The following is a 22,850-nucleotide window of genomic DNA, read 5'->3' on the forward strand; positions in this document are numbered from 1 at the left end:
TTGGTCTCCAGACTCCTCACCATCTTCGTCGCCCTCCTCTGAACCGGTTCCAGCTTGTCTGTATCCTTAAATTGTGGTGCCCAAAACTGAACACAATACTCTAGGTGAGGTCTAACCAGAGCAAAGCGATACCATTACTTCACGTGACCTGGACACTATACTTCTGTTGATACAGCCGAAAATCGCATTTGCTTTTTTAGCTTCTTCAACACACTGCTAACTCATGTTCAGAATATGGTTCATCAAGACCCCTAGATCCTTTTTGAACATACTACTGCCAAAATAAGTCTGCCCATCCTATAATGATGCACTGGACTTTTCCTACCTAAACACAGAACTTTACATTTATCCCTGTTAAAATTCATTTTATTTGTTTTAGCCCAGTTTTGCAGCCTGTCAAAATCATTCTGTATCCTGTTTCTGTCTTCTACTGTATTTGCCACTCTTCCCAATTTAGTATCATCAGCAAATTTAATAAGCATTCCCTCTATTCCTTCATCCAAATCATTTATAAAGATATTAAATAAAGCAGGTCCCAGGATAGATCCTTGAGGCACTCCACTGTCACTCCTCTCCAAGAGGATGAGGAACCATTCACAAGCAGTCTTTGGGTAAAAGGTTAAGGTAGATGAATAAGCACCAGTTGTTTCGGACTCTGGTGTGACATTGCTTTCACAATGTTTTCACAGCAGACTTTTTATGGGGTGGTTTGCCATTGCCTTCCCCAGACATCTACACTTTCCCCCCAGCAAGCTGGGGACTCATTTTACCGACCTCGGAAGGATGGAAGGCAGAGTCAACCTCGAGCCGACTACCTGAACCCAGCTTCTGCTGGGATCGAACTCAGGTTGTGAGCAGAGCTTAGGACTGCAGTACTGCAGCTTTACCACTCTGCGCCATGGGTACAATCTGTCAGTCTGTCACAGATCCACCCAACAGTAACAGGATCCAAACCACATTTCACCAACTTGTCAACAAGAATAGTATATGGAACCTTCTCAAAAGCCTGACTGAAATCAAGATGAACTGTCAATCTACAGCATCCCCCTAATCCAGCAGGGTAGTAACTTTTTCACAAAATACCATAAGAACATAAGAGAAGCCATGTTGGATCAGGCCAACGGCCCATCAAGTCCAACACTCTGTGTCACATAAGAACATAAGAGAAGCCATGTTGGATCAGGCCAACAGCCCATCAAGTCCAACACTCTGTGTCACACAGTGGCAAAAAATTTTATATACACACATACACTGTGGCTAATAGCCACTGATGGACCTGTGCTCCATATTTTTATCTAAACCCTTCTTGAAGGTGGCTATACTTGTGGCCGCCACCACCTCCTGTGGCAGTGAATTCCAGGTTAGGCTGACATGACTTGTTCTTGAAAAACTCATGCGGGCTCTTAGTAATCACAGCCATCCTTTCTAAATGCTCCAGAACTGACTGATGATTTGTTCTAAAAATTTTCCAGGTGTAGATGTTAAGCTGATGGGTCAGTAGTTACCCAGGTTCCCCTTTTTCCTCTTCTTGAAGATGGGGACATTTGCCCTTCTCCAATCTTCTGGCCCCTTGCCTGCTCTCCAGTCATTCTAAATAATAATGGCCAGAGGCTCAGAAATTATATCTGCAAGTTATTTTAGTATCGTTGGTTGTGGTTCATCTGGCCCTGAGGACTTGGTTTCATTTAAGGAAGCTAGGTGTTTTTAGACTACCCCTATGCTGATCCTAGGCTGCAGCTCCCTCCCCTCACAAGAGAAGACTAAGGAAAAGTAGGAATTCCTGTCCCCACAGTGGGCCTTGTTCTTTTTCTTACTTTGTACATAAGAAAAGAATCCTTTTCTGTTGTTTCTAGCATCTCTTGCTAGCCTCAGCTCATATTGAGCTTTAGCTTTCCTAAGTCTTTCTCTACAAGCACTGGTGATTTGTTTATATTCATCCTTGGTTATAAGGCCCTCCTTCCATTTCCTAAATGAGTCTTTTTTATTTCTCAAGCCTTTAGAGCTGTTTATGGAGCCAGCTTGGCTTCTTTAGGCTCCTCCTATTTTCCCTTCTCATAGGAATTGTTTGTGATTGTGTCTTCAATATTTTGCTTTTAAGAAACTCCCACCTCTCTTGAATTCCCTTCTCCTTACATATTTCTGACCATGTGATTTTACCCAGCATAGCTTTCAATTCTTAACCAGGTTCTTTTAAAAGGAACCATTTATGAAGAAAACAGTCATGAATTTAAAATATTGTGATCTGTTTTAGCAGCTTGAGCAAGTAGATAGATTCAGAAGTCAACCAACTTATTTATGGGTCCCTGCTTCTCAGCCACTTAAAATCATCATGTCAGACCTTTGATACTATAAAGCAGGGGTCCCCAACCCCCAGGCCGTGGACCAGTATTGGTCCGTGGCCTGTTAGCAACCGGGCTGTGACTTGTATAATTATTTCGTTATATATTACAATGTAGTCAAAAGGAGGAGGAGGAGGAGGAGGAAGACAACATTGGATTTATATCCCACCCTCCACTCTGAATTTCAGAGTCTCAGAGCGGCTCACAATCTCCTTTACCTTCCTCCCCCACAACAGACACCCTGTGAGGTGAGTGGGGCTGAGAGAGCTCTCCCAGAAGCTGCCCATTCAAGGACAACTCTGCGAGAGCTATGGCTGACCCAAGACCATTCCAGCAGCTGCAAGTGGAGAAGTGGAAAATCAAACCTGGTTCTCCCAGATAAGAGTGTGCACACTTAACCACCACACCAAACTAATAGAAATGAAGTGCACAATTGTATCATCCCCAAACCATCCCCCACTACCCCAGTCTATGGAAAAATTTTCTTCCACAAGACCGGTCCCTGATGCCAAAAAGGGTTGGGGACCACTGCCCTAAAACACCCAAACTGTTAATTGTAACTTTTTTAGTTTTGCAATGTTTTTTAATAGTGGTGAACCTGACACTGTATATTATGTTATAACTCTCTGCTCTTCCACCCAACCAGCACATTTTTCTGATTGTCTCTTCCCCAAGGGCCAATGTCTTCATTCTCCTCCTCCTTTTCCTCCTCCTTTCCCTGAGGTTGCAGGCTACCCACTTAAGCAGTCATATCCATATTTTTCTCTAATGAACCAACATCTGTTTTACAGTTTCAAGTAACAAAATTTTGTATTCATTTTAAATGTACATATTAAAAAGCTAAGACTTTAAACAAAGCAGGAGTCAAGTGGCACCTTTAAGACCAGCAAAGTTTTATTCAGAACGTAAGCTTTCGTGTGCTAAAAGCACACTTCTTCAGACGTGGGGATCAGGTACAGTGGGCTGAAATACATGTAATTTGTTGATGAAGAGGGCAAACTGGCTGGGATCACATGGTGGAACAGTGTGACAGTTTAGAAGGCCATTTGGTCTGGATAGCCATAAAAGGTAATAAAAGTTGCCTTCCAATTGGTGTTTCTGCAAGTCTAGGCAAATCACAAAAGGACTTGTATTTCCTTGTTGTCCACCTAATTTACTTCTCAGCATGTTAAGAAGTAAATTAGGTGGACAACAACAAGGAAATACAAGTCCTTTTGTGATTTGCCTAGACTTGCAGAAACACCAATTGGAAGGCAACTTTTATTACCTTTTATGGCTATCCAGACCAAATGGCCTTCTAAACTGTCACACTGTTCCACCATGTGATCCCAGCCAGTTTGCCTTCTTAATCAACCAACTAAATGTATTTCAGCCCACTGTACCGGATCCCCTCATCTGAAGAAGTCTGCCTGCATACGAAAGCTTATGTTCTGAATAAAACTTTGTTGGTCTTAAAGGTGCAGCTTGACTCCTGCTTTGTTCAACTGCTTCAGACCAACATGGCTGCCCACTTGGATCTATCTACTAAGACTTTAAAAACGTGTGATGAACTGGCCTTGTTAGTGCTTGTAGCAGGTCTCAGATCTTGAAGAAAAAGGCCAGTGATGCTGACTTTGGGAGTCACAGACAGCTTTTCAACATGCTGCCAGCCTGAGTGCCATTATCCAGTATGAGCCTATCTCAAGGTTCAAAAAAGTGGGCAAGACAATGGCACAGTAGGGCTTGTGTCTGGCACCGTGAAACCCTGCAGGGACTGGAGGGCAAGTGTAAGCAGTGAAGCCTCCTGAGCTGGGAGGCAGGACCCAGCTTCTCCCAACAGCTTTGCACCATAGTTTACATACTCTCATCCTGGCATCTTGGCAGCTGTTGGGAAGAGAGCAAGCTGGCTGCAAAGATACCAGAGTAAAACCACCACCCTGGCAACCACCCAGGAGGAGGTGGGTTCGGGGAGGGGGGCGATTTTATTCCTTTCCTCCACAGCCAGCTGGTCTTCCTGTGGGCCCCCTGGCAGCCTCACTCTGTCTCATTCGGAGGGAGGGGGAAGCTGGCTAAGGTTCAGCACTGATGAGGAGCTCTGGTAATTTCAAAGGCTGTAGTTATGAGGTAACACTTTAATAGTATATATCAGTATATATGTGTTTGGTTGGGTGGTGTAGAGAGCACCCTGTGGTCATGTGGCTGTTTTGGTTGACAGTAAATGTCACAGCCTCTCTGTGGGTAGTGGGGTTCGGCCAAAGCATTGCTTACTGATCCTTCCTTTCATGTGCAATTTCAGGAAGTTTGTTTTTTGTTACAGCTTCAAAAGGCCTCTTGGATGCTGCTCACTTTTGCTACCTGATGGCTCAAGTTGGATTTGGAATATATATAAAGAAAACAGCCAAGCTGGTGCTGATTGGCTCAAATCACAGGTGAGGGGAAATAGATTCCTGCTGGACTGCCACCTGCCCTCTCAGGAGCTTTCTCTCTTTGCCATTGCCTGTTGATGGCACCAAGGGTTTTTCTTTCTGGATTTGAGCCTCCCTTCTCATGGTCCCCTGCCCCCTCAGCATTCTGAGCAGCTTTGGTAGTTTGAGAGAACTGTTCTGGCCAGGTAGCTAGTGGTGGCCTGCTTTTCCCACTGTGGAGCTGTAGTTAGTAGTGCTGCCCAAATAAATGATGGTGGCTGGTTTTTGTACTGCTTGTGTTAACCAAGTGGCATCAATGAGTGAGCCCCTGTGGGGTTGTGGTTAGGAGTGTCAGACCAGGATCTGGTAGACCCAGGCTCAGTTCCCTCTCAGCCTAACCTTCCTCACAGGGCTATTGTGAACATAAAATTAGAGGAGAGGAAAATTATGTAAGCTCTGTGTTGGGTTCCTGCTGGGAAGAAAGATGGAATATAAATGCAGCAAATAATAAATTACTGCTTGGGATTCAGCATGTGATTTGCCAGGTCATTAAGTGTAAATATTAACACAATTGGCTGTAAAAGGGGGGGGGCAGCAACTGGTGGCCCTTGGGCTAATTCAAGACCACTGAAAGATGTTGCCTTGCCCCAGTTATTCACCCTGAGGTGTAAGAAGGACCTCAGCTGTAGGGCTTGCAGTGTGACTACATTGATGGGGTGCAACTTGGTTGGGACTATTCCCTCCCCCCCCCCCCCCCCCATCGCTGCAAAGATGCCAGCAAAACTAGTTGCCAACCGGGGCGTGAGTACAAGACGACAGCTGTCTCTGATGCAACACATGTGCTTTTCTCTGTTTTCTTAGCTTATCTTTTTTAAAGTTTGCCACCAACGAAGCCATTCAAAGGACTGAAGCCTATGAATATGCCCAGTCCCTGGGGACTCAGCCATGCCACTTGCCCAATTTCCAGGTTTGGGTCCCTTTTTTCTCATTTCATCCACAAGGTAGTTGCTTATTAGGCCTTGCAGAACCTTGCAGTGTTAACACTGGTTACAGATGCTCAGCAGAACTCACTCCTGTCTTTGTCATTCTGTGAGTTTTCAAAAGAGTTCAGAGCTGGAGTGGCTGGCTGGGATTCAGGGGTCATGTGGACACTGTTAGCTATCCCAGCACAAAGTGTGTCTTCTGAGAGAGAATGCCTGTATACATAAAGCAGTCCTTTCCCAATGGATGAAGACTTGGTGGAAGGCGAAGTCATGGGATTCAGTCCCACTGCCGAGAAGTGATTGAGGAAGTTCAGTGATGGCTAGTGTGCTGGGGCAGGAGGTTCTTTGTTCTTCCCGCCATCACTTCTCACTTCACATTGGCAGCAGCCGAGATGAAAACTGCACTGGGGAGGGGAAATGGCCCATAATGTATCCTGTAGTTGTGATCACTTATGGAGTGTCACATGCTGAGGGTTCAGAATGTTGACATGGCATTGCCTACAAGCTGTCCGTTCTATATGTGTGATGTTTAGCAAGGCAAACCACTTACAGCCTCTTGAATCCTGCAGGTTTTTAAGTTTATCTATGCTTGCCGATTGGCTGAGATGGGCCTTGCTGCACAAGCATTCCATTACTGCGAAGTGATTTCCAAAGCTGTACTTCAGAGTCCTTGTGATTATTCTCCTGTCCTTATCGGTCAGCTGATCCAGGTACAGTACTGCCTTCATGGTGGGGGAACTCATTCTTGCTCAGGTTGGCTGTTTACCCAGAGCACTCATCAGGTAGCAAGCGATCAACTTCAGCTCCCTTGGGCTCTCTGCCGAAGGCAACACTAACTTCCATAGACAGGCAGGGAGCTGAACTTGAAGCCAGCATGGCTTCCTGCCCCTTCTGGATTTGGTGTTGAGATGCTGCTTTCATGCTGCACATTCCTCATTTTCATTGCTCTGTGTTTCAGATATCCTCACAGTTACGACTCTTTGACCCTCAGATGAAGGAGAAACCAGAGCAGGAATTATTTGTTGAGCCAGGTTGGTTAGTGCAGCTTCGAAACTTAGATGGACAGATAAAGGTGAGTGTATCCTCCTTCCTGAATTTATAATCTGAAACATGTTTACTTAGGAGTAATCCCCATGGAGTTCTGTGGAAATTACTCCCCAGTTAAACGTACCTAAAATTGCAGCTTAGGATCTTTTTTTAGCTCAAAAGAAAACATTTACACAAAAACACGCACACGTTGTGTCAGGTTATGTGGTTCCTCAGCCTGTATTTGGCTTAGTAGAAAGAATAGGGACATTTGCAACCCCTGGTGGTCTCCACGCAGTCAGAATCCCCTCCCTCGGTTTCCACCAACCTAGTGGTCAAAAGGAAGCCTATGAAAGACCCCATGAACACAGATGGAAATAGAATCAGCATGATTTAGGACGATCCCTGCTGTGTTCAGGAGAGGAGGGGAAGGGCATGAGAATCCATATGGCAGGTGAAGTTCTGCAGCTTTCAGTTGTAGAAACCTTTTGCAGTGGGGTGCCTGGGCTGAGTCAGGGATACCATGGAGGCATTTTCTGGATTTCTGTTTGTGTTGCTCTCGCTACAGGAGGGTTCTATAGCTTACAGCATAGACCAAGCCACACCCCAGCAATATGTCTGCAGCACACCAAGCTCTGAACTGGACCAGAATGAGGGAATGGGAGCTGGTCAGGAAAAGAACATGGGTCTTGGCAACCCATTGTTGGCTCCCCTGTTGCCTGCAGTGACGCACCCCATGCAGAGCATCCAGCTGATGCCTTCAGGTAGGTGTTTCCCATCTCTTCAGATGTGGAAGACAAGGGCAGGGGACAAAAATCCAGCAGGCCTCTGAGTTACAAGCTGCTGTTCTCCTCAGGGATTCTGCATACTCCGTGATTAAGGCATCAACATGCTGGGTCTTGGGAAGGATCCTTGGTGCCTCTGTATGCATGGGGAGATTCCTGTCTAAGCAAAAGAGGAGAGGTCAGAGCGAGACTTGCTGTTGGCAGAGCCCTTGAGTGTGACTCTAGTAGATCTCTCAGCAGCCTTTGAGGACCACTTCTTGGCAATTAACTAAGAGGCACCATGTTACAATGGCTCAAGCCCTGTCTGCGAGTCTGGTCCCCAAAGGTGGTTCTGAGGGATTCCAGCTATGCTGTTGATGTTCTGAACTGGTGCTTGAAGTCAGGAATGGGCTGAATAAGGGTGAACAAGTTGAAACTTAATCCTGACAAGACAGGGGTTTGCTGGATTTGTAGGAAAAGACCCGCTAAAGAGATAGTTGTGCAAACCGAAACAACCAAAAGCTCACGACCCATATACTGTAGTCTAAATGTATTGTATAACACACTCACAAAAAATTATATACAAAATATTCCAATAGCAAACTCAGTTGCATACAAACATGCTGACTTGAGGAAAATGTCAGCAGTGAGAATTTGCTCCTCCACCCGCTGAACCTGTGTCTCCCTGTTGATTAAAGAGCCCAATTTCTTTGTGCAGTCACAAAGCGCTCGGTGGATGCTTTGATTGGTGTGCAATATCAGATGTTTTTTATATTATCCTTCATTGTTCCAATAAAGGAGCCCCGTGGCGCAGTGTTAGCGCTGCAGTCCTAAGCTCTGCTCACGATCTGAGTTTGATCCCTGGCGGAAGCTGGGTTTTCAGGTAGCCAGCTCGAGGTTGACTCAGCCGTCCATCCTTCCGAGGTTGGTAAAATGAGTACCCAGCTTGCTGGGGGGAAAGTGTAGAGGACTGGGGAAGGCAATGGCAAACCACCCCATAAAAAGTCTGCCGTGAAAACGTTGTGAAAGCAACATCACCCCAGGGTCAGAAACGACTGGTGCTTGACAGGGGACCTCTCCTTTCCTTCATTGTTCCAATACCGGATGTACAACGTGCAACGGTGGACCAGTAAATGAAACCATTTCCCAAATCATTGCTTTGTAGAAAGGCAGACCAGGGGCATGAGAGCTCTCCTGTTTTGGATGGGCTCGTTAACACTCCCCTGGAAAGTCACCTTAGAAGACCAGCTGGCTGCTGTGGTTTGGAGTGCTTTCATCCAGCTGTGCCCATTCCTGGCTCAGTCTGATGTAGCTACATGTCTTAGTTACATCTACTATTGAAATGCGCTCTTATTTCGAGCTATCCTTGAAGAACATTTGGCAGGCTGCAGTTAGATGGCTGATCGGGGCCAGTTACCAGGATCACATAACCCTACATAACAGCAATTACACTGGCTTCTGATCCTCTCCCAAGTCCAATTCAAAGTGTTGGTTTTGAGCTTTATACCTCCTAGATTGTTTGGGACTGGGGTATCTAAAGGACTGTCTTTTCTCATACATTCGTGCCTGAGATTTGAGATCACAGTTTTAAATTGTTGATTTTAATTTGTGGTTTTTCTGTAAGCTGCCTTGAGTTCCTGTAAAGTAGAAAGGCAGCTAATAAATGTTTTGAATACATAAGTTGTCAAGCAGTTACCACTTGGCCTAGGAACACAGTGAAAGTTGCATGATAATGAATCACCTGGTCCCAGTGAGTCCTCCCTTCAAGGCACTGGGAAGGAGAGCAGGGGTGAACTTGGAGGCTAGACAGCCCTGGAAAGGACCTTGCCCCCTTCCTCCCATTCCTTTGAAGGCTGATAATATTGTTGTGATTGCCTAACAACCCCCCACAATGGTCACTGGAATCTCAGGGGCCATCCATTTCTTAAGACTACAGGTGCTGCTTTTGTCATTTGGGGGCTTATTTTATTCTTGATCATTCTTGTGTTGTTTTTAACGATACAAAATTTGAGGCCAGTAACACCTTTAAGACCAACAAAAGTTTTCCAGGATATAAACTTTCATGTCAGAGTTTCCTTTTCCAGATACTGCTGGAAAACTGATGGTGAGCTTTGACTTTGCTAAAATGAAAAGTCAAATAGATTCCTGACTTGTCTTGCTGACAACTTCCTTTTCCAGAAAGTGAAGAAGGAAACAAGGGGATCTGCTATGTTGGACTTGATTCTCACAAACAAGGAAGAATTGATTGAAGAAGCGGAAATAGTGGGCACCCTGGGCAATAGTGACCATGTGATTTTGGAATTTACAGTCTTAGGGAAGAGAAAAGTCTTCCCTTAGACTTATAGGCTGGACTTCAGAAAGGCAAACTTAGAGCTATGCTGGGTAAAATCCCAATGGTCAGAAATACTTAGGAAGAAGGGGGTTCAAGAGGGGTGGGAGTTTCTTAAAAGTGAAATACTGAAAACTCAATCACAAACAATTTCTATGAGAAGAAAAAATGGAAGAAGCCTAAAGAAACTGAGGTGGCTCCATAAACAGCTCTCTAAAGACTTGAAAAATTAAAAAGACTTCTTTAGGAATTGGAAGGAGGGGCTTATAACCAAAGATGAATATAAACAAATCACCAGTGCTTGTAGAGAAAAAGTTAGGAAAGCTAAAGCTCAATATGAGCTTAGGCTGCCCAAAGACACTAAAAGCAACAAAAAAGGGTTCTTATGTTCAGAGTAAGAAAAAGAACAAGGACATGGTAGGCCCATTGCAAGGGCAGGAAAATGAAATTGTAACAGGTAATGAAGAGAGGGCGGAACTGCTCAATTCCTACTTTTCCTCAGTCTTCTCTTCTACAGGAAACAGTCCTCAACATGGCAAAACCAGAACATTTAATGAGGATATGGAGTTCCAACCTAGGATTAGCATAGAGGTAGTACATAAACACCTAGTTTCTTTAAATGAGCTTGTGGATGTAATTTCTGAGCCTCTGGCTATTATTTTTGAGAATTCTTGGAGAACAGTTGAGGTGCCGGAAGATTGGAGGTGGGTGAATGTTGTCCCTATCTTCAAGAAGGGGGAAAAGGAGGATCCAGATAACTACCGACCTGTCAGCTTGACGTCTATACCTGGAAAAGTTTTAGAACAAATCAAACAGTCCGTCCTGGAACATTTAGAAAGGATGGCTGCGATTACTAAGAGCCAGCATGGGTTTCTCAAGAACAAGTCATGTCAGACTAACCTGATCTCTCTTGTTGAGAAAGTGACTATTTTGCTGGATCAGGGGAATGCTATAGAAATAGTTTATCTTGATTTCAGTACTGTCCTTGTTGACAAGTTGGTAAAATGTGGTTTGGATCCTGTTACCGTTAGGTGGATCTGTAACTGGTTGACAGATCGCACCCAAAAAGTGCTTGTAAATGGTTCCTCATCCTCTTGGAGAGGAGTGACAAGTGGAGTGCCTCAGGGATCTGCCCTGGGACTTGTTTTGTTCAACATCTTTATAAATGACTTGGATGAAGGAATAGAGGGAATGCTTATTAAATTTGCCAATGATACTAAATTGGGAGGGGTTGCAAATACATTAGAAGACAGAAATAGGATACAGGATGATCTTGACAGGCTGGAAAACTGGACTAAAACCAATAAATTAAATTTTAACAGGGATACATGTAAAGTTCTGCATATAGGTAGGAAAAAATCCAATGCATGGTTATAGGATGGGGGAGATTTGTCTTAGCAGTAGTATGTGCAGAAAGGATCTAGGGGTCTTAGTGGACCATACGCTGAACATGAGTCAACAGTGTGATGCGGTGGCTAAAAAGGCAAATGCAATTTTGGACTGTATCAACAGAAGTAGTGTCCAGATCATGTGAAGTGATGGTATTGCTTTACTCTGCTCTGGTAAGACCTCACCTGGAGTATTGTGTTCAGTTTTGGGCACCACATTTTAAGAAGGATATAGACAAGCTGGAACGGGTCCAGAGGAGGGCAATGAAGATGGTGAGGGGTCTGGAGACCATGAGGAAAGGTTGAAGGAGCTGGGGATGCTTAGCCTGGAGAGGAAGCAGCTGAGAGGTGATATGATCACCATTTTCAAGTCCTTGAACGGCTGTCATCTAGAGGAGGGTGTGGAATTGTTTTCTGTGGCCCCAGAAGGTAGGACCAGAACCAATGGGTTGAAATTAAATCAAAAGAGTTTCCGGCTCAACATTAGGAAGAACTTCCTGACCGTTAGAGAGATTCCTCAATGGAACAGGCTTCCTTGAGAGGTGGTGGGCTCTCCTTCCTTGGAGGTTTTTAAACAGAAGCTAGATGGCCATCTGCCAACAGTGAAGATCCTGTGAATTTAGGCGAAGGCATTTGTGAGTCTCCTGCATTGTGCAGGAGGGTGGACTAGATGACCCTGGAGATCCCCTCCACCGCTATGATTTTATGACTTTAAGGAGCTACTGTACTCAGATTTTGATCTACTCATACTTTTAAAATGACACTTTATTGTACTACTTTGTGGGCTGCTTGGAGAGGCATTATATGCATTTCCAGATCATATATATCTATTTTTAAATTTTCTTTAGCACCTCCAAACGTGCTTGAAGGCCCAGCTGCCCTGGTGCCCCTTTCCCAGCCAGAGGCTCTTGGTGCTGCTCCATCCTCCGTGGGACTAGGGCCTTCGTTTTCAAATGTATGTGGAGCTGAGCAGGCTGCGCTCGGCCACGGTGTGTCACCAGCACAGATCAACCAGGAAGCAGGTTTGTCTGGGGTGGGGTTAGGGGCTTCTATCTTACTGGGATCATTTGTGTCATCTAGCAATCCAGCATGGGATTTAGTGGGTGGCTGCTTCTCACTTAGGGGGTTTCCTGAGAATCTTCCGGGAACGTTGCATTTGAGACTTCTGTCCATTGCAGGAATCAAGGTGATTGTAGTGTAACTACTTTGGCTTGGGCAGGTCTGGTCAGCTGCACCAGCTGGGGTGGGGGAATGCTCTCTCTAAATAAAAGCCATATTTGACTGTACACCTGTATGTTCCACCAACTGACTGGCATGTTAAGGGCCATAAAGTATGAAGCTCCAGTTGCATCTAGATTAGTGTGGCCTTCAGGCCTGGAGCTAGGGATTCTGCCACCCCAGGACTCTAACCATGCGTGGCACGATAAGGTCACTTAAAAGGGGTCCTTCTGAAAGGGGTGGGGAGGGCTGGGTAAAGAGCGTTCTGATTTGGAATGCAGGATGAAGCACGCGGGCGGCCACAACCCAGCTATCTCCTTCTGAAATGAGGGAGAGGGCTGGACAAGGGGGGCGGGGGCAGGCCCAGCCCAGCCCTCGCCCCCAGCCCTCTGCCTCTTCAGAGGGAGCTGGCTGGGCAGTGGTCATGTGCTTCTTCCTTCATCCCAATTCAAAACTCTCCTCTCCCAGCCCTCTCCCCCCCTTCAGAGGGAGAACGCTCAGCCCATCCCGTACGCAGCCCTCTGCTCTTCAGAGGGAGCTGGCTGGGCAGTGGCTGTGTGCTTCTTCCTGTGTTCCAGTTCGCTGCCCAGCCAGCTCTTTCTGAAGAGGCAAAGGGCTGGGTGAGGGGCGGGCTGAGTGTTCTCCCTCTGAAGTGGGGGGGAGAGGGCTGGGCGCAGAACCAGCGAGGAGCAAGCTCCCTTGGTGTGAGCAGGGACAGGGAGGGGGCGCCCCAGGCTGCTGCCTACCTTGCCGACTCCCACGCACCAGCCCTGGTGGCCTTGATCCTTGCTGGAGGCCTTCCTCCCTCCAGAAGTCTTATGGCTTGACTGTTTTTAGAAGTTACCCCACTGTGTCCCCAGTTCAATTGGTCTTGCAGCTGAGCCAAGAACTGTGCTCTGCTTGTTGGCCACATGCTTGGCTGTGCTGCCGCCCATAGCTTCCCTCCCCCCTTTCACTCCCATCTCTTCTCAGGGACAGAACTTTCCAAAAGACCAGCTCATGTAGCTGTGCTAGAGGTCTGGCTGCTTCTCTAGCTGTGGCTGTCCCCTGCACTCATTCAGTGTCCCAGCAGTGCTGTTTCTGCCCCTTGTGCTGTGGATTTGGAATGGGGAGGTGGATGAGAGAATGATGAAGTCTGTACCTATCCTGATGAATGATTTGGCTGTGGATGCAGCAGAGGCCAAAGAAGTCGAATGGATGGGAAGAGATTGGGAAATAGTTATCTCTGTTTTATTTCTAGGCTTAAGAAATGTCAGTTCCCTTTGCTCTGTTGCTTTTACTTCCTTCAGTGAGGGCTTTACAAACTCTTTGGTACAATGGGCCTTACCAGTCATATAAATAAAAGAAGAGAATGTTGTGCTTATTCCGGGGGCAGAGTTCCACTCCCTGAGGAACAGCATCACTGACTTATCCTATTGTACCTCTTAGCCTTACAGGGAACCACTCATGAGCCTGTCTGGAAGGCTGGACCAGACCCCAGGGATGATGACTTCTATGGAAAAATGGAAAGCATGGTATCCACTTATTGCCCTTTTCTAGGCACATTGCCCAAGGCTCATGTGAAAGCTTCCCACCCTTCCCTGATTTAGCAGGGCCTGGGTAGGGTGCTGTTTTGCATGCCTCTGTGGAGGGAGGTATGGTCTGGCTGGGCAGGTGTAGCACTGGGTGAGCATCTTGCAAGTCACAGAAGGCAGGTGGTTTGACAAGGCCCCTTTTGCCTTGCCATGATATCGTATGGGCAGGATGTGTCAGGGCTTTATCGCCCCTTGGCAACTTGCAGGACTTGTGCAATCTTTGTCTTGCTGCTTAATGAACCCAACTTGTGGCTGAAGGCCCAGGCCTAACCCTGCTCCTCTGTTAGGAAGCTGGCTGAGCTGCTTGTTCATTTGTGGGCTTTGTATCCAACCAGGGCTCGGGCCGACAATCCAGATCTGCCTCCCAGTCTTCAGCCCACATGGTATGTCTCAAAAAAGATTTACTCCTGCTAAATCATTTCTGCATTTTCCTCTTGGAATGACTTTGTATCTCCCATTTATTATTTTGTCCTGTCTCTCCCCCCCCCCCCCACTCTTGAGCTGTTGGCATTGCTTAGAAGTGTCATCTTTCAAAGCCAAGCATGACTCAGTTGCTTGCAATCACAGGGCTTTGGGCGCCGATCTCGGACTACCTCGGAATCCTCTGTGCATTCAATAGGACAAGAGAGACCGAATTCCTTGGCACAGCAGCCCACTCTAACCCGTCCACCGATCCCTGAAGAGAAAGAAACCAGAAAAGAGCCAGCACCCCAGAAGGTAGCTCAAGCTTGCTTCTGCTGCAGTTTCTGATTTCTGAGCTTAGCCAGTGACCTTGGAGGACCAGCCTGTGCCTCCACTTCCTCCCCAGTTTGCTTACCTAGACAGTGCAAGTTTTGCAGTAAAGCCTGCAGAGTATGCAGGTATTGTGATGAGGTGCCTCTCTTAGGGCCGCCCCACACTGCGTCTCTGTATAGCATCTCTCTGCAGTGTTCAAGCAGCCCACAACACGCTTGACAACTAGCTGCTCCTCACTGTTTCTAGCCATCTGCCTTACACAGTTCACTTCTAGACCATGCTTATCCAAAAGGCTTTCAAGGCAGCTTTTGACACCCATTTGAAACAATTTGAATTGTTTGTTGGTTTCCAAGTTAGAATGTTCTCTGGTTTGGGTGTATTCCAGTGTCTGGCACTATTGCCCTCTTTACTGTGCTTCCTTGAAACACTATTCTTGTGCATGAGCGAAGTATGAATATGTCATTTTCCCCTCCCAATGGATGCCAATGCAAACTTCCTGTCAGGTTTTCCCTCTCTATCAGCAACATAACAGAAATCTACTTCTCCATTCTGCTATGACTTTGACCTGCTTGGTACCCAAGGTCTGCTGATCCTCTTGAGGTTACTTATGTCCCGTTCTGGGGGCCTTAACAGCAAACTGATGGGCTCATTTGTTTCCTTGATCACTGACAAGGCTCTGCTTCAGAGTGCCTTGCTTCTGTGAGACGCTATCTTAAATCCCCTGCAGCTTTTCGTAGCCTTAGATTGTAAGCCTTGCACCTGCTTCTTATATACATAGCAGCTACCAGTCCAGAATAAATTTGAGTAATTCAAATGGTGTCTTTGAGTTTAGAGAGGAACATGGCTTGACTGGCTTATGAGGAAAGGCAAGAATGAAGCTCACCTTCCTGATGATAAGAACAAATCGGTAAGTGGTCTGAACCATCATCCAAGGACACCTGACTCTGGTGTGCAACGAGGTTCGCAACAGAGGGGGGGGGAAGAAGTATGTGTTTGGTTTTTTAGCTCATAGTCAGGGTGATGTGCATGTACTTAGCAATTAGCATGTGGGGTTTTAAAGAAGCAAAATGTTCAGTTAGATCGGTGAGGCTTGGGAGTTGCCTGTGACTCTTTGACATGACACCTTTGGCTCTTCTGACTACTTCCCTTCAGTGTGGCATTTGCCCCAGATTTGTGATGGGGCTTGTGATGGGGAGGTGGTTCTCACCTTGGAGCAGCTGCCAAAAGAGGAATGGGTAAAACAGAAAGCATCCCTGAGGTACGTGCCTCATTCAGGGGATGGAGGTAATTGTTGCTCTTCTGCATGATGGTAATTGTGAATGGGGCTCTCCACAAGTGATGGAGTGAGCACTGCTGAACTAGGTGCTGAGTCCAGAGCCTTTTCCAAGCAGTCAAGTACTTGCACTGCCTTCTTGGTTCTCCTTGTAAAAACAGATTTTTTTTTAATGTAGATTGTTTGGGATGAAAAGAAACAGCGGTGGGTCAACTTGGATGAACCAGAAGAAGAGGTAAAGCTGCCAGACTCAGGCTTGGATTGACGCCAGTCAAGCTGTTGAGCAGTACACTTTCACTTCTTAATTTATGTCATTTATAGTTTGCTTTTTCCACTTGGACTCAAGGTGGATTTCAACTAGGGATGGGCATGAGCCAGCTGACAAACTGAAGTTCATAATGTATTTTGGATAGTTCACAGTTCCCAAAGTGATGTTCGCACACTAACAGACTTCCACAAATTTTGATTCAGTTCACGGAGAGCAGAAAATAGGTGAAGTTCCTCCCAACCATTTCACCCCGTTTTTTGTTCACTGACAAAAGCCTTTCTTGCAGGGAGCAGAAAGCAGGAACCAAGCCATTTCTGCTTTCTGGTTTTTGTAGGGAGCAGAAAGCAGGAGTGTGAACATGAATGTCTCACATACCCATACAAACTGGTTTGGTTGGTGAACCGGTTTGTGAACAAAAATGAAGTTCATGCTCATCCCTAATTACAATATAGTGAGGCGATACAATTGACAGGATGGCACATTGAGTGAACAATGCAATAGAAATTAGGGTTGTAGAACCAATCAAGTCCAAAACGGCATTTGCCTTTTTAGCCACCACATCACACTGTTGACTCAAGTTCAGCGTATGGTCCACTAAGACCCCTAGATCCTTTTCGACAAGTCTTCCCCATCCTATAACCATGCATTGGATTTTTTTCTACCTAAATGCAGAACTTTACATTTATCCCTGTTAAAATTCATTTTATTGGTTTTAGCCCAGTTTTCCAGCCTGTCAAGGTCATCCTGTATCCTGTTTCTGTCTTCTACTGTATTTGCAACCCCTCCCAACTTAGTATCATTGGCAAATTTAATAAGCATTCCCTCTATTCCTTCATCCAAATCATTGATAAAGATGTTGAACAAAACAGGTCCCAGGACAGATCTTTGAGGCACTCATCTCCAAGAAGATGAGGAACCATTCACAAGCACTCTTCGGGTGCAATCTGTCAACCAGTTACAAATCCACCTAACGATAACAGGATCCAAACCATATTTTACCAACTTGTCACCTGCAGAAGACCCTGCTGTGATGAGCAAAGCTGCCATGATGGAGTGTGAGGGGAGAGGTAGTGTCACAGATACGAGGCAACAAAAGTACTTAATACCTTAAATTGAGCTCAATAACTGATGAGCAGCCAGTGAAGTGCTTACAGTTAGCCCTCCATTCGAAACTTTTAACACAGTGGTTCCCAACCTTTTTGGCACCAGGGACCGGTTTCATGAAAGGCAATTTTTCCACAGACCAGTGTGTGTGTGTGTGGGGGGGGGAGGTGCTGGGGTTTTTTGCTTCCCCAGGCTGCCCCCCCATGCCCCCCCGGCCCCCCCCGGGGAGTGTTTAAATGAGGGGTAGATGAAGGTTGCTGCCAAGCTGCCCCTTCTGCCCACCAGGGATCTGGGTGGATGAAAGAGCAGGTGCTTTGGAAGGGGTGGATAGGTTGCTCTGCCTCGCTCCGAGGCTGCCTCCCCTGCAAGGGGGGGGGGGCAGCTTCGGAGTGAGGCCAGGCTGCCTCTTTCATCCACCCAGGTCCTGGGCAGGCAAAAGGGGTGGTGCGGTGCCTCTGCCTTGCTCCGCAGCCCGGTTGCTAACAGACCACGGACTGGGGGTTGGGGACCCCTGCTTTAACATATTGAAGCCTCTGCCTGTTGCTGAGAAAGCCAGCAGTGCCCTTTAACCACCAAGCATCAATCCTTTACCTTCCTGCGCTGTTCTCTGCTTCTGTCTTCCTTCTGTGGAGCATTCTGTGCCAATGCAATCCCATATTCCCAAGTTCAGGAAGTCCTCTTCGGCTAATGTCTGCATGGGAGTAGGTGAGGTAGGTGGCCGCCCAGGGCGCCACCTCACCACAGGGGCGGGTGCCCCATCCCCACTCACACCAACCCTTATACTCCAAGTCATCCTTTCTTTGCTCAAAGCAATTGCAGCAAAGAAAGGACGACCCAGTGCCTACCTAGCTCCCTCTGAAGTGGGAGAGGTCTGGGAAGGAGTGAGCTGAGCCTCGCATTCGACGTGCAGCTTAGTCTGTCCCTTGCCTGGCCCTTTCCCGCTTCAGAGGGAGCTGGGAAGAGGCCACGTTCTTCTTTCTTGTGAAGAAGGAAGGATGCAGCCTCTTCCCAGCTCCCTCTGAAATGGGAGAGGACCGGGCAGGGGGTGGGCTGAGCCATGCATTCTGCTTGAAGAAAGAATGCACGGCTCGGCCTACCCCTTTCCTGTCTCTCTTCCGCTTCAGAGGGAGAGGGCTGGGCAAGGAGTGGGCCGAGCAGTGCGTTCTTTTTTCGCTCAAAGAAAGCATGCACGGCTCGGCCCTCTCCCGCTTCAGAGGAAACCTTCGTAAGAAAGGGACGCGGCCTCTTCCCAGCTTCCTCTGAAGCAGGAGAGGGCTGGGTACAGAGCAAGCCGAGTGTTATTTCTCAGCTCAGAGCCAAGAAAGAACTCTCACGCAAAGCACACCATCCCGATGGCATCACTTCCGGTAATGTCATCGGGCTGCATGCGCTTTGTGCATGTGAATACTGTCCTGGGAGGAGGGGTGCCCACAGGGTTCTGCTTGGGGCAGCAGAATCCCAAGCGCTGGGGCTGAACGTCTGTTAAAAGCCTTCTTCAATGAACAGCTAAAGGAAGCGTGAGTAGGAACTCTGCCTTTGAGAGATCCACTTCTGCCCCAATTGAGTTGGTTTCAGTTCAGTATAATTTCATGGGTAGAAAGGCAAGGGAGCCTGTTTGTCTTCTAACACAGGAGCAAATCCATGGTAGCCCCTTTCTGATTTATGCCTAGTATAACCAGAGGCCCAACTTGCATTGGGTCGGGTGTGTTAGCAAAGACACAGTCACAAAGATGTTCCTTCAGAGGCTAATCTTTTTTTGCAGAGCAAGCCACTGCCTCCGCCTCCCACAAGCTTCCCTAAAACTCCTCAGGTGGGTTCCTCTGGACAAGGAGGTCCTCCCAGTGGCCCTGTCAACATGTTCTCCAGGAGAGCAGGTACCCCACCCCCCTCCCCCACTTCAGATTTGTTTTATTCTAAACGGTAGAGCTAAAGTGAATTTGATGTTCTAGTTTTCTGGTTCAGGTTGCTCTCTAGCAATCGTATTTGTTCATACTTTATATGTTCAGACAGCAACGTGAAATATGCGCAACACTTACCAAACCCTAAGCATTTTACTACTTTAACAATATACAGTGGCTTACCTGTCCACAACTCAAATTGTGAATGTATTCAGTACAGCAAAGGAAGAACAGCAAACTGCTGAACTCTGCCACCTCAGAACACAGGTCTCAGATTTGGCTGTTTGAGAGAGGTGGAGTGGGAAGATTTGGAAGGATGAAAAGTTAAAATGCAATTTTTGTAGTAAAGAAAATAAAAATTGCTGTTCTGACAGAAAAAGTCTTGCAGATAATTTTGTCCATTTGTGGGACAAAACTAGTCCTATTTAAACAATTAACATCTGAAAATATGTTTAAACAATTATCATCTTGGAAAATATGTCCACAGTATACAAAGGAATATTCATTGTTTAATGTTTTAGATTGTTACATAAAAAATCTTACCATTTATTTTGAGCAGCAGGGTGGTTTGCATTTCACATAGAGGAAATATAGACTAGGACTTCTTTCAGAGCTCTCCAGTTTGAGGGGGGGATTGGGGGTGATGTCTCCATGTTATAAATTTCTCCACTACCCCCCCTGGCTGCCATGTAATTGTGTTAGAGGAAGAGAGGTGGGCTTTGGTCAGAGGACCTACATCGATAGCCTTGGAAGAGTCCTTATCCAGTTTAATTTTCATAGCTAGAACTTCCTGTGCCCTTACCTGGACAGCCCAGTCTAGCCCAGTCTCATCAGATCTTGGAAGCTAAGCAGGGTCAGCCCCAGTCAGGATTTGGATGGGAGACCACCATGGAAGTCCAGGGTTGTGATACAGAGGCAGGCAGTGTGCAAACCATCTCTTGCCTTGAAGACTCTCCGGGGTCACCATAAGTTGGTTGTGAGGAACCTCCAATACAGCTGGAACTTGTGACAATGCTTATGACTCTTGGTCCTAGGCACAGAATTCCAACCCTTTCTGTTGACATTAGAATACTGTTTGGTAGGAAATGTATTTGGAAGAGGTGTTAGCATCATTTTCACCTCCCCAGGGCCAAATTTTGTACAAACTGGACCCAATTAGGCAGGAGAGGGCTCATCGCACTGCTTGTTCCGCTAGTGTATCCACTGTGCGTGCCACCCACACCTGTCATGTGCTCCCTGGGCACTGTGGAGCGGCAGGCAGGCCAGCTCTTGCTGTAGGGCTCCACTGCTCAGGACTTACTGCTTCTTAGCTGCTCCCTCCTGCCCCCCCCCCACCTGAGCCTGTTGCTGTCTGAATGAGGCCTTGGCCATAACTTATTTGTTTGTTTTACAGCAGGAAACAGAGGACGCTATGTTGACATCTTAAACCCAAGTGGAGCCAAGCCATCCAGTGCTGTCCCTGCTCCATCTGACCTTTTTGCTCCATTGGCCCCAATGCCTATTCCAGCAAATGTGTTTGTACCACACTCTGGTGAGTAGTGCCCAAGGAAAGAGGTCAGGTTCAAGAGGCTGGCCTCCATATTGCCCCCTCTTCATAGGCTTTCCCTGACGTATCTTGCATGCTGTTCTTTCATCCCCAGCCAACTGTTTCCCTTCTAAAAATGCTTGAATCACATTGTCTGTGCTTTCTGGGGTACCTACAAGATGTTTAGTGAAGGGTTGTTTGGTGTGATTTTTGGACGGGCTGGTTTGCTATCAGAATTCATTTTTATTTAGAGAGTTTGTTAAAAGGTGGATGATCTCTAATTTTGACACTTTAAACAGCAATGTTAAAACACTGTGCTTGTCTGCAAAATAACAGACTCTTCTAATGGCAGGGAGGATTCTCTTTGTGCTGGGATCTAAGCCCAAATACCTGTTTGGTTCACACACATTGCTTGATCTTCAGGCTTGTTTTCTTTTTCCTTCTTTTCTTTTCTGGTATTTTTTTGTGTGTGTGTGCATGCACACTTAGAAGTCATTGGACCTCTGGTGACTGATCCCAGCTGGAGGCCTGTAGGATATTCAGGGAGGTGGCTGCAACTGGGGATTTCAAGAAGAGTCTCCCACCCATAGTCGACCCTGCTTAGTTTCCAAGATCTGACAAGATCAGGCTTCCCTGGTCCATCCATGTCAGGGCCTCAGGCTTGTTTTCCATTTCCTCACCTTGGCCTCAGGAATTCAAGGCTTGTTTTGTTTGCTAAACATGTGGTCTCTTCATGCAGCTCTGGAGGAGCAGCAGTCTTTGGAAAGCCAAGGGGTGGAAGAGCAGATGGCATCAGGGAACCAAACCATGCCAGAAATGGGCCATGAACATCCTGTAAGTTGGGGGTGGCAAATGCTCCACACATGATTGGAGGTGAAAGAGCTTGCTGGGTGGCAGTGCTGGGAAGACATGAGAGATACTGGACTTGTGCCCTGACAGGACTGCTCTATGGCAAAGGCATTTCTGTTGTCACCTTAGCTAAAGACCTTTTTAAGCCTGCACCTTTGGTTATGACCTGTGGTTTATTTCCCTATATGACCGATAGAGTGATCATTTCTTTCTCCATAGTACTTAACTTCTGCTGTCCTGCCACCTGGCTCTGAGCTCTCTTCATCCAATCCAGATGGCTCCCAGTTTGGAGAGGTAGGTCTGACTTGCTAAGTGGGTATTTGGGACAGCTGGTGCCATATCTCAAGCCTTCCATTACCTCTGCTTAATCCTTGTGGTCTGGAAAAAGGATAGGAAGGAAAATGTAACTTTGTCTTCAAAATCAGAACTGGTTCAAATTGTAACTGGAAACCTTCTTCTTGAGTAGAACTTCTGCAATCTATGAATGTGCCCCTTCCAAACAAGTAACTTGTTGTTTCTTCTGAATGAGAAAGTGCTTTTCTTTTCCTTTATGCATGCAAGCACCAAAATTACATAGGCTTGCTCTACAGTGACATCCTCAGTGTGTGTTCTGTGATGCCAAGTGTCCTATTTTGATGCAAGCTAACCTGCATTTTATAATGTGGGTAATTTTAACAGCTGGCACTGGGAGATGTCCTTTTCCCCTTTTTTAAAGAGCTAGGATAAGTGAAAGCTTGAGGCAATGGCCTGCATGGTGACTTTTTGATTCCCTTTTTTGTATCTTTTTTTTTTTGCTGTTTTGTAGCTTTCGCGCTCTAGTTCAATGAGTTCATTATCACGTGAAGTAAGCCAGCATTTTGATCAGGTACTTTTGGCTGGCTATTTGCATTGGCTGTCCTTTGTGTTCTGTTCTTCTTTTCCTCACCCACTGCAATTTTTATTTTACATTTTCTCAGTACTTAATGCCTTAAAGCACCTTTTCCCATGAAACCATGAATGGCTTCTTCTGATAATGGCATGGATGAAACTGCCATTTACTCTGGGAGCTGCTGCCTCATCTTGTTTAGTAACTCCCTCAGAAACACCATTTAGAATCTGAACTTATTGAGCAAGGTGGCCTTGGAGTTGCTTGCCCAAAGAAGTAGGGATGGGGTGTGTGTGTGCGTGCAGTTTTGTTTAGTCTTCCTAGAATG

General features: G+C 46.4%; 1 protein-coding gene across 1 annotated transcript in view; it reads left to right on the forward strand.

Moving 5' to 3' along the window:
- The window catches only part of SEC16A (SEC16 homolog A, endoplasmic reticulum export factor), a 62,253-nt gene that overhangs the window by 36,229 nt on the left and 3,174 nt on the right, over positions 1 to 22,850 (forward strand). Inside the window, exons 15-29 of the mRNA XM_060251732.1 lie at positions 4,636 to 4,747; positions 5,585 to 5,690; positions 6,276 to 6,416; positions 6,665 to 6,778; positions 7,301 to 7,496; positions 12,062 to 12,235; positions 13,860 to 13,945; positions 14,341 to 14,388; positions 14,573 to 14,722; positions 15,573 to 15,647; positions 16,192 to 16,248; positions 19,148 to 19,259; positions 20,677 to 20,814; positions 21,548 to 21,642; positions 21,877 to 21,951. Of these exons, the coding sequence (XP_060107715.1) occupies positions 4,636 to 4,747; positions 5,585 to 5,690; positions 6,276 to 6,416; positions 6,665 to 6,778; positions 7,301 to 7,496; positions 12,062 to 12,235; positions 13,860 to 13,945; positions 14,341 to 14,388; positions 14,573 to 14,722; positions 15,573 to 15,647; positions 16,192 to 16,248; positions 19,148 to 19,259; positions 20,677 to 20,814; positions 21,548 to 21,642; positions 21,877 to 21,951 (1,679 nt within the window). The remainder of the gene's footprint in view (positions 1 to 4,635; positions 4,748 to 5,584; positions 5,691 to 6,275; positions 6,417 to 6,664; positions 6,779 to 7,300; positions 7,497 to 12,061; positions 12,236 to 13,859; positions 13,946 to 14,340; positions 14,389 to 14,572; positions 14,723 to 15,572; positions 15,648 to 16,191; positions 16,249 to 19,147; positions 19,260 to 20,676; positions 20,815 to 21,547; positions 21,643 to 21,876; positions 21,952 to 22,850) is intronic.

Source organism: Heteronotia binoei, chromosome 12 (genome assembly GCF_032191835.1).
Source record: "Heteronotia binoei isolate CCM8104 ecotype False Entrance Well chromosome 12, APGP_CSIRO_Hbin_v1, whole genome shotgun sequence".
NCBI classification, from domain to species: domain Eukaryota; kingdom Metazoa; phylum Chordata; class Lepidosauria; order Squamata; family Gekkonidae; genus Heteronotia; species Heteronotia binoei.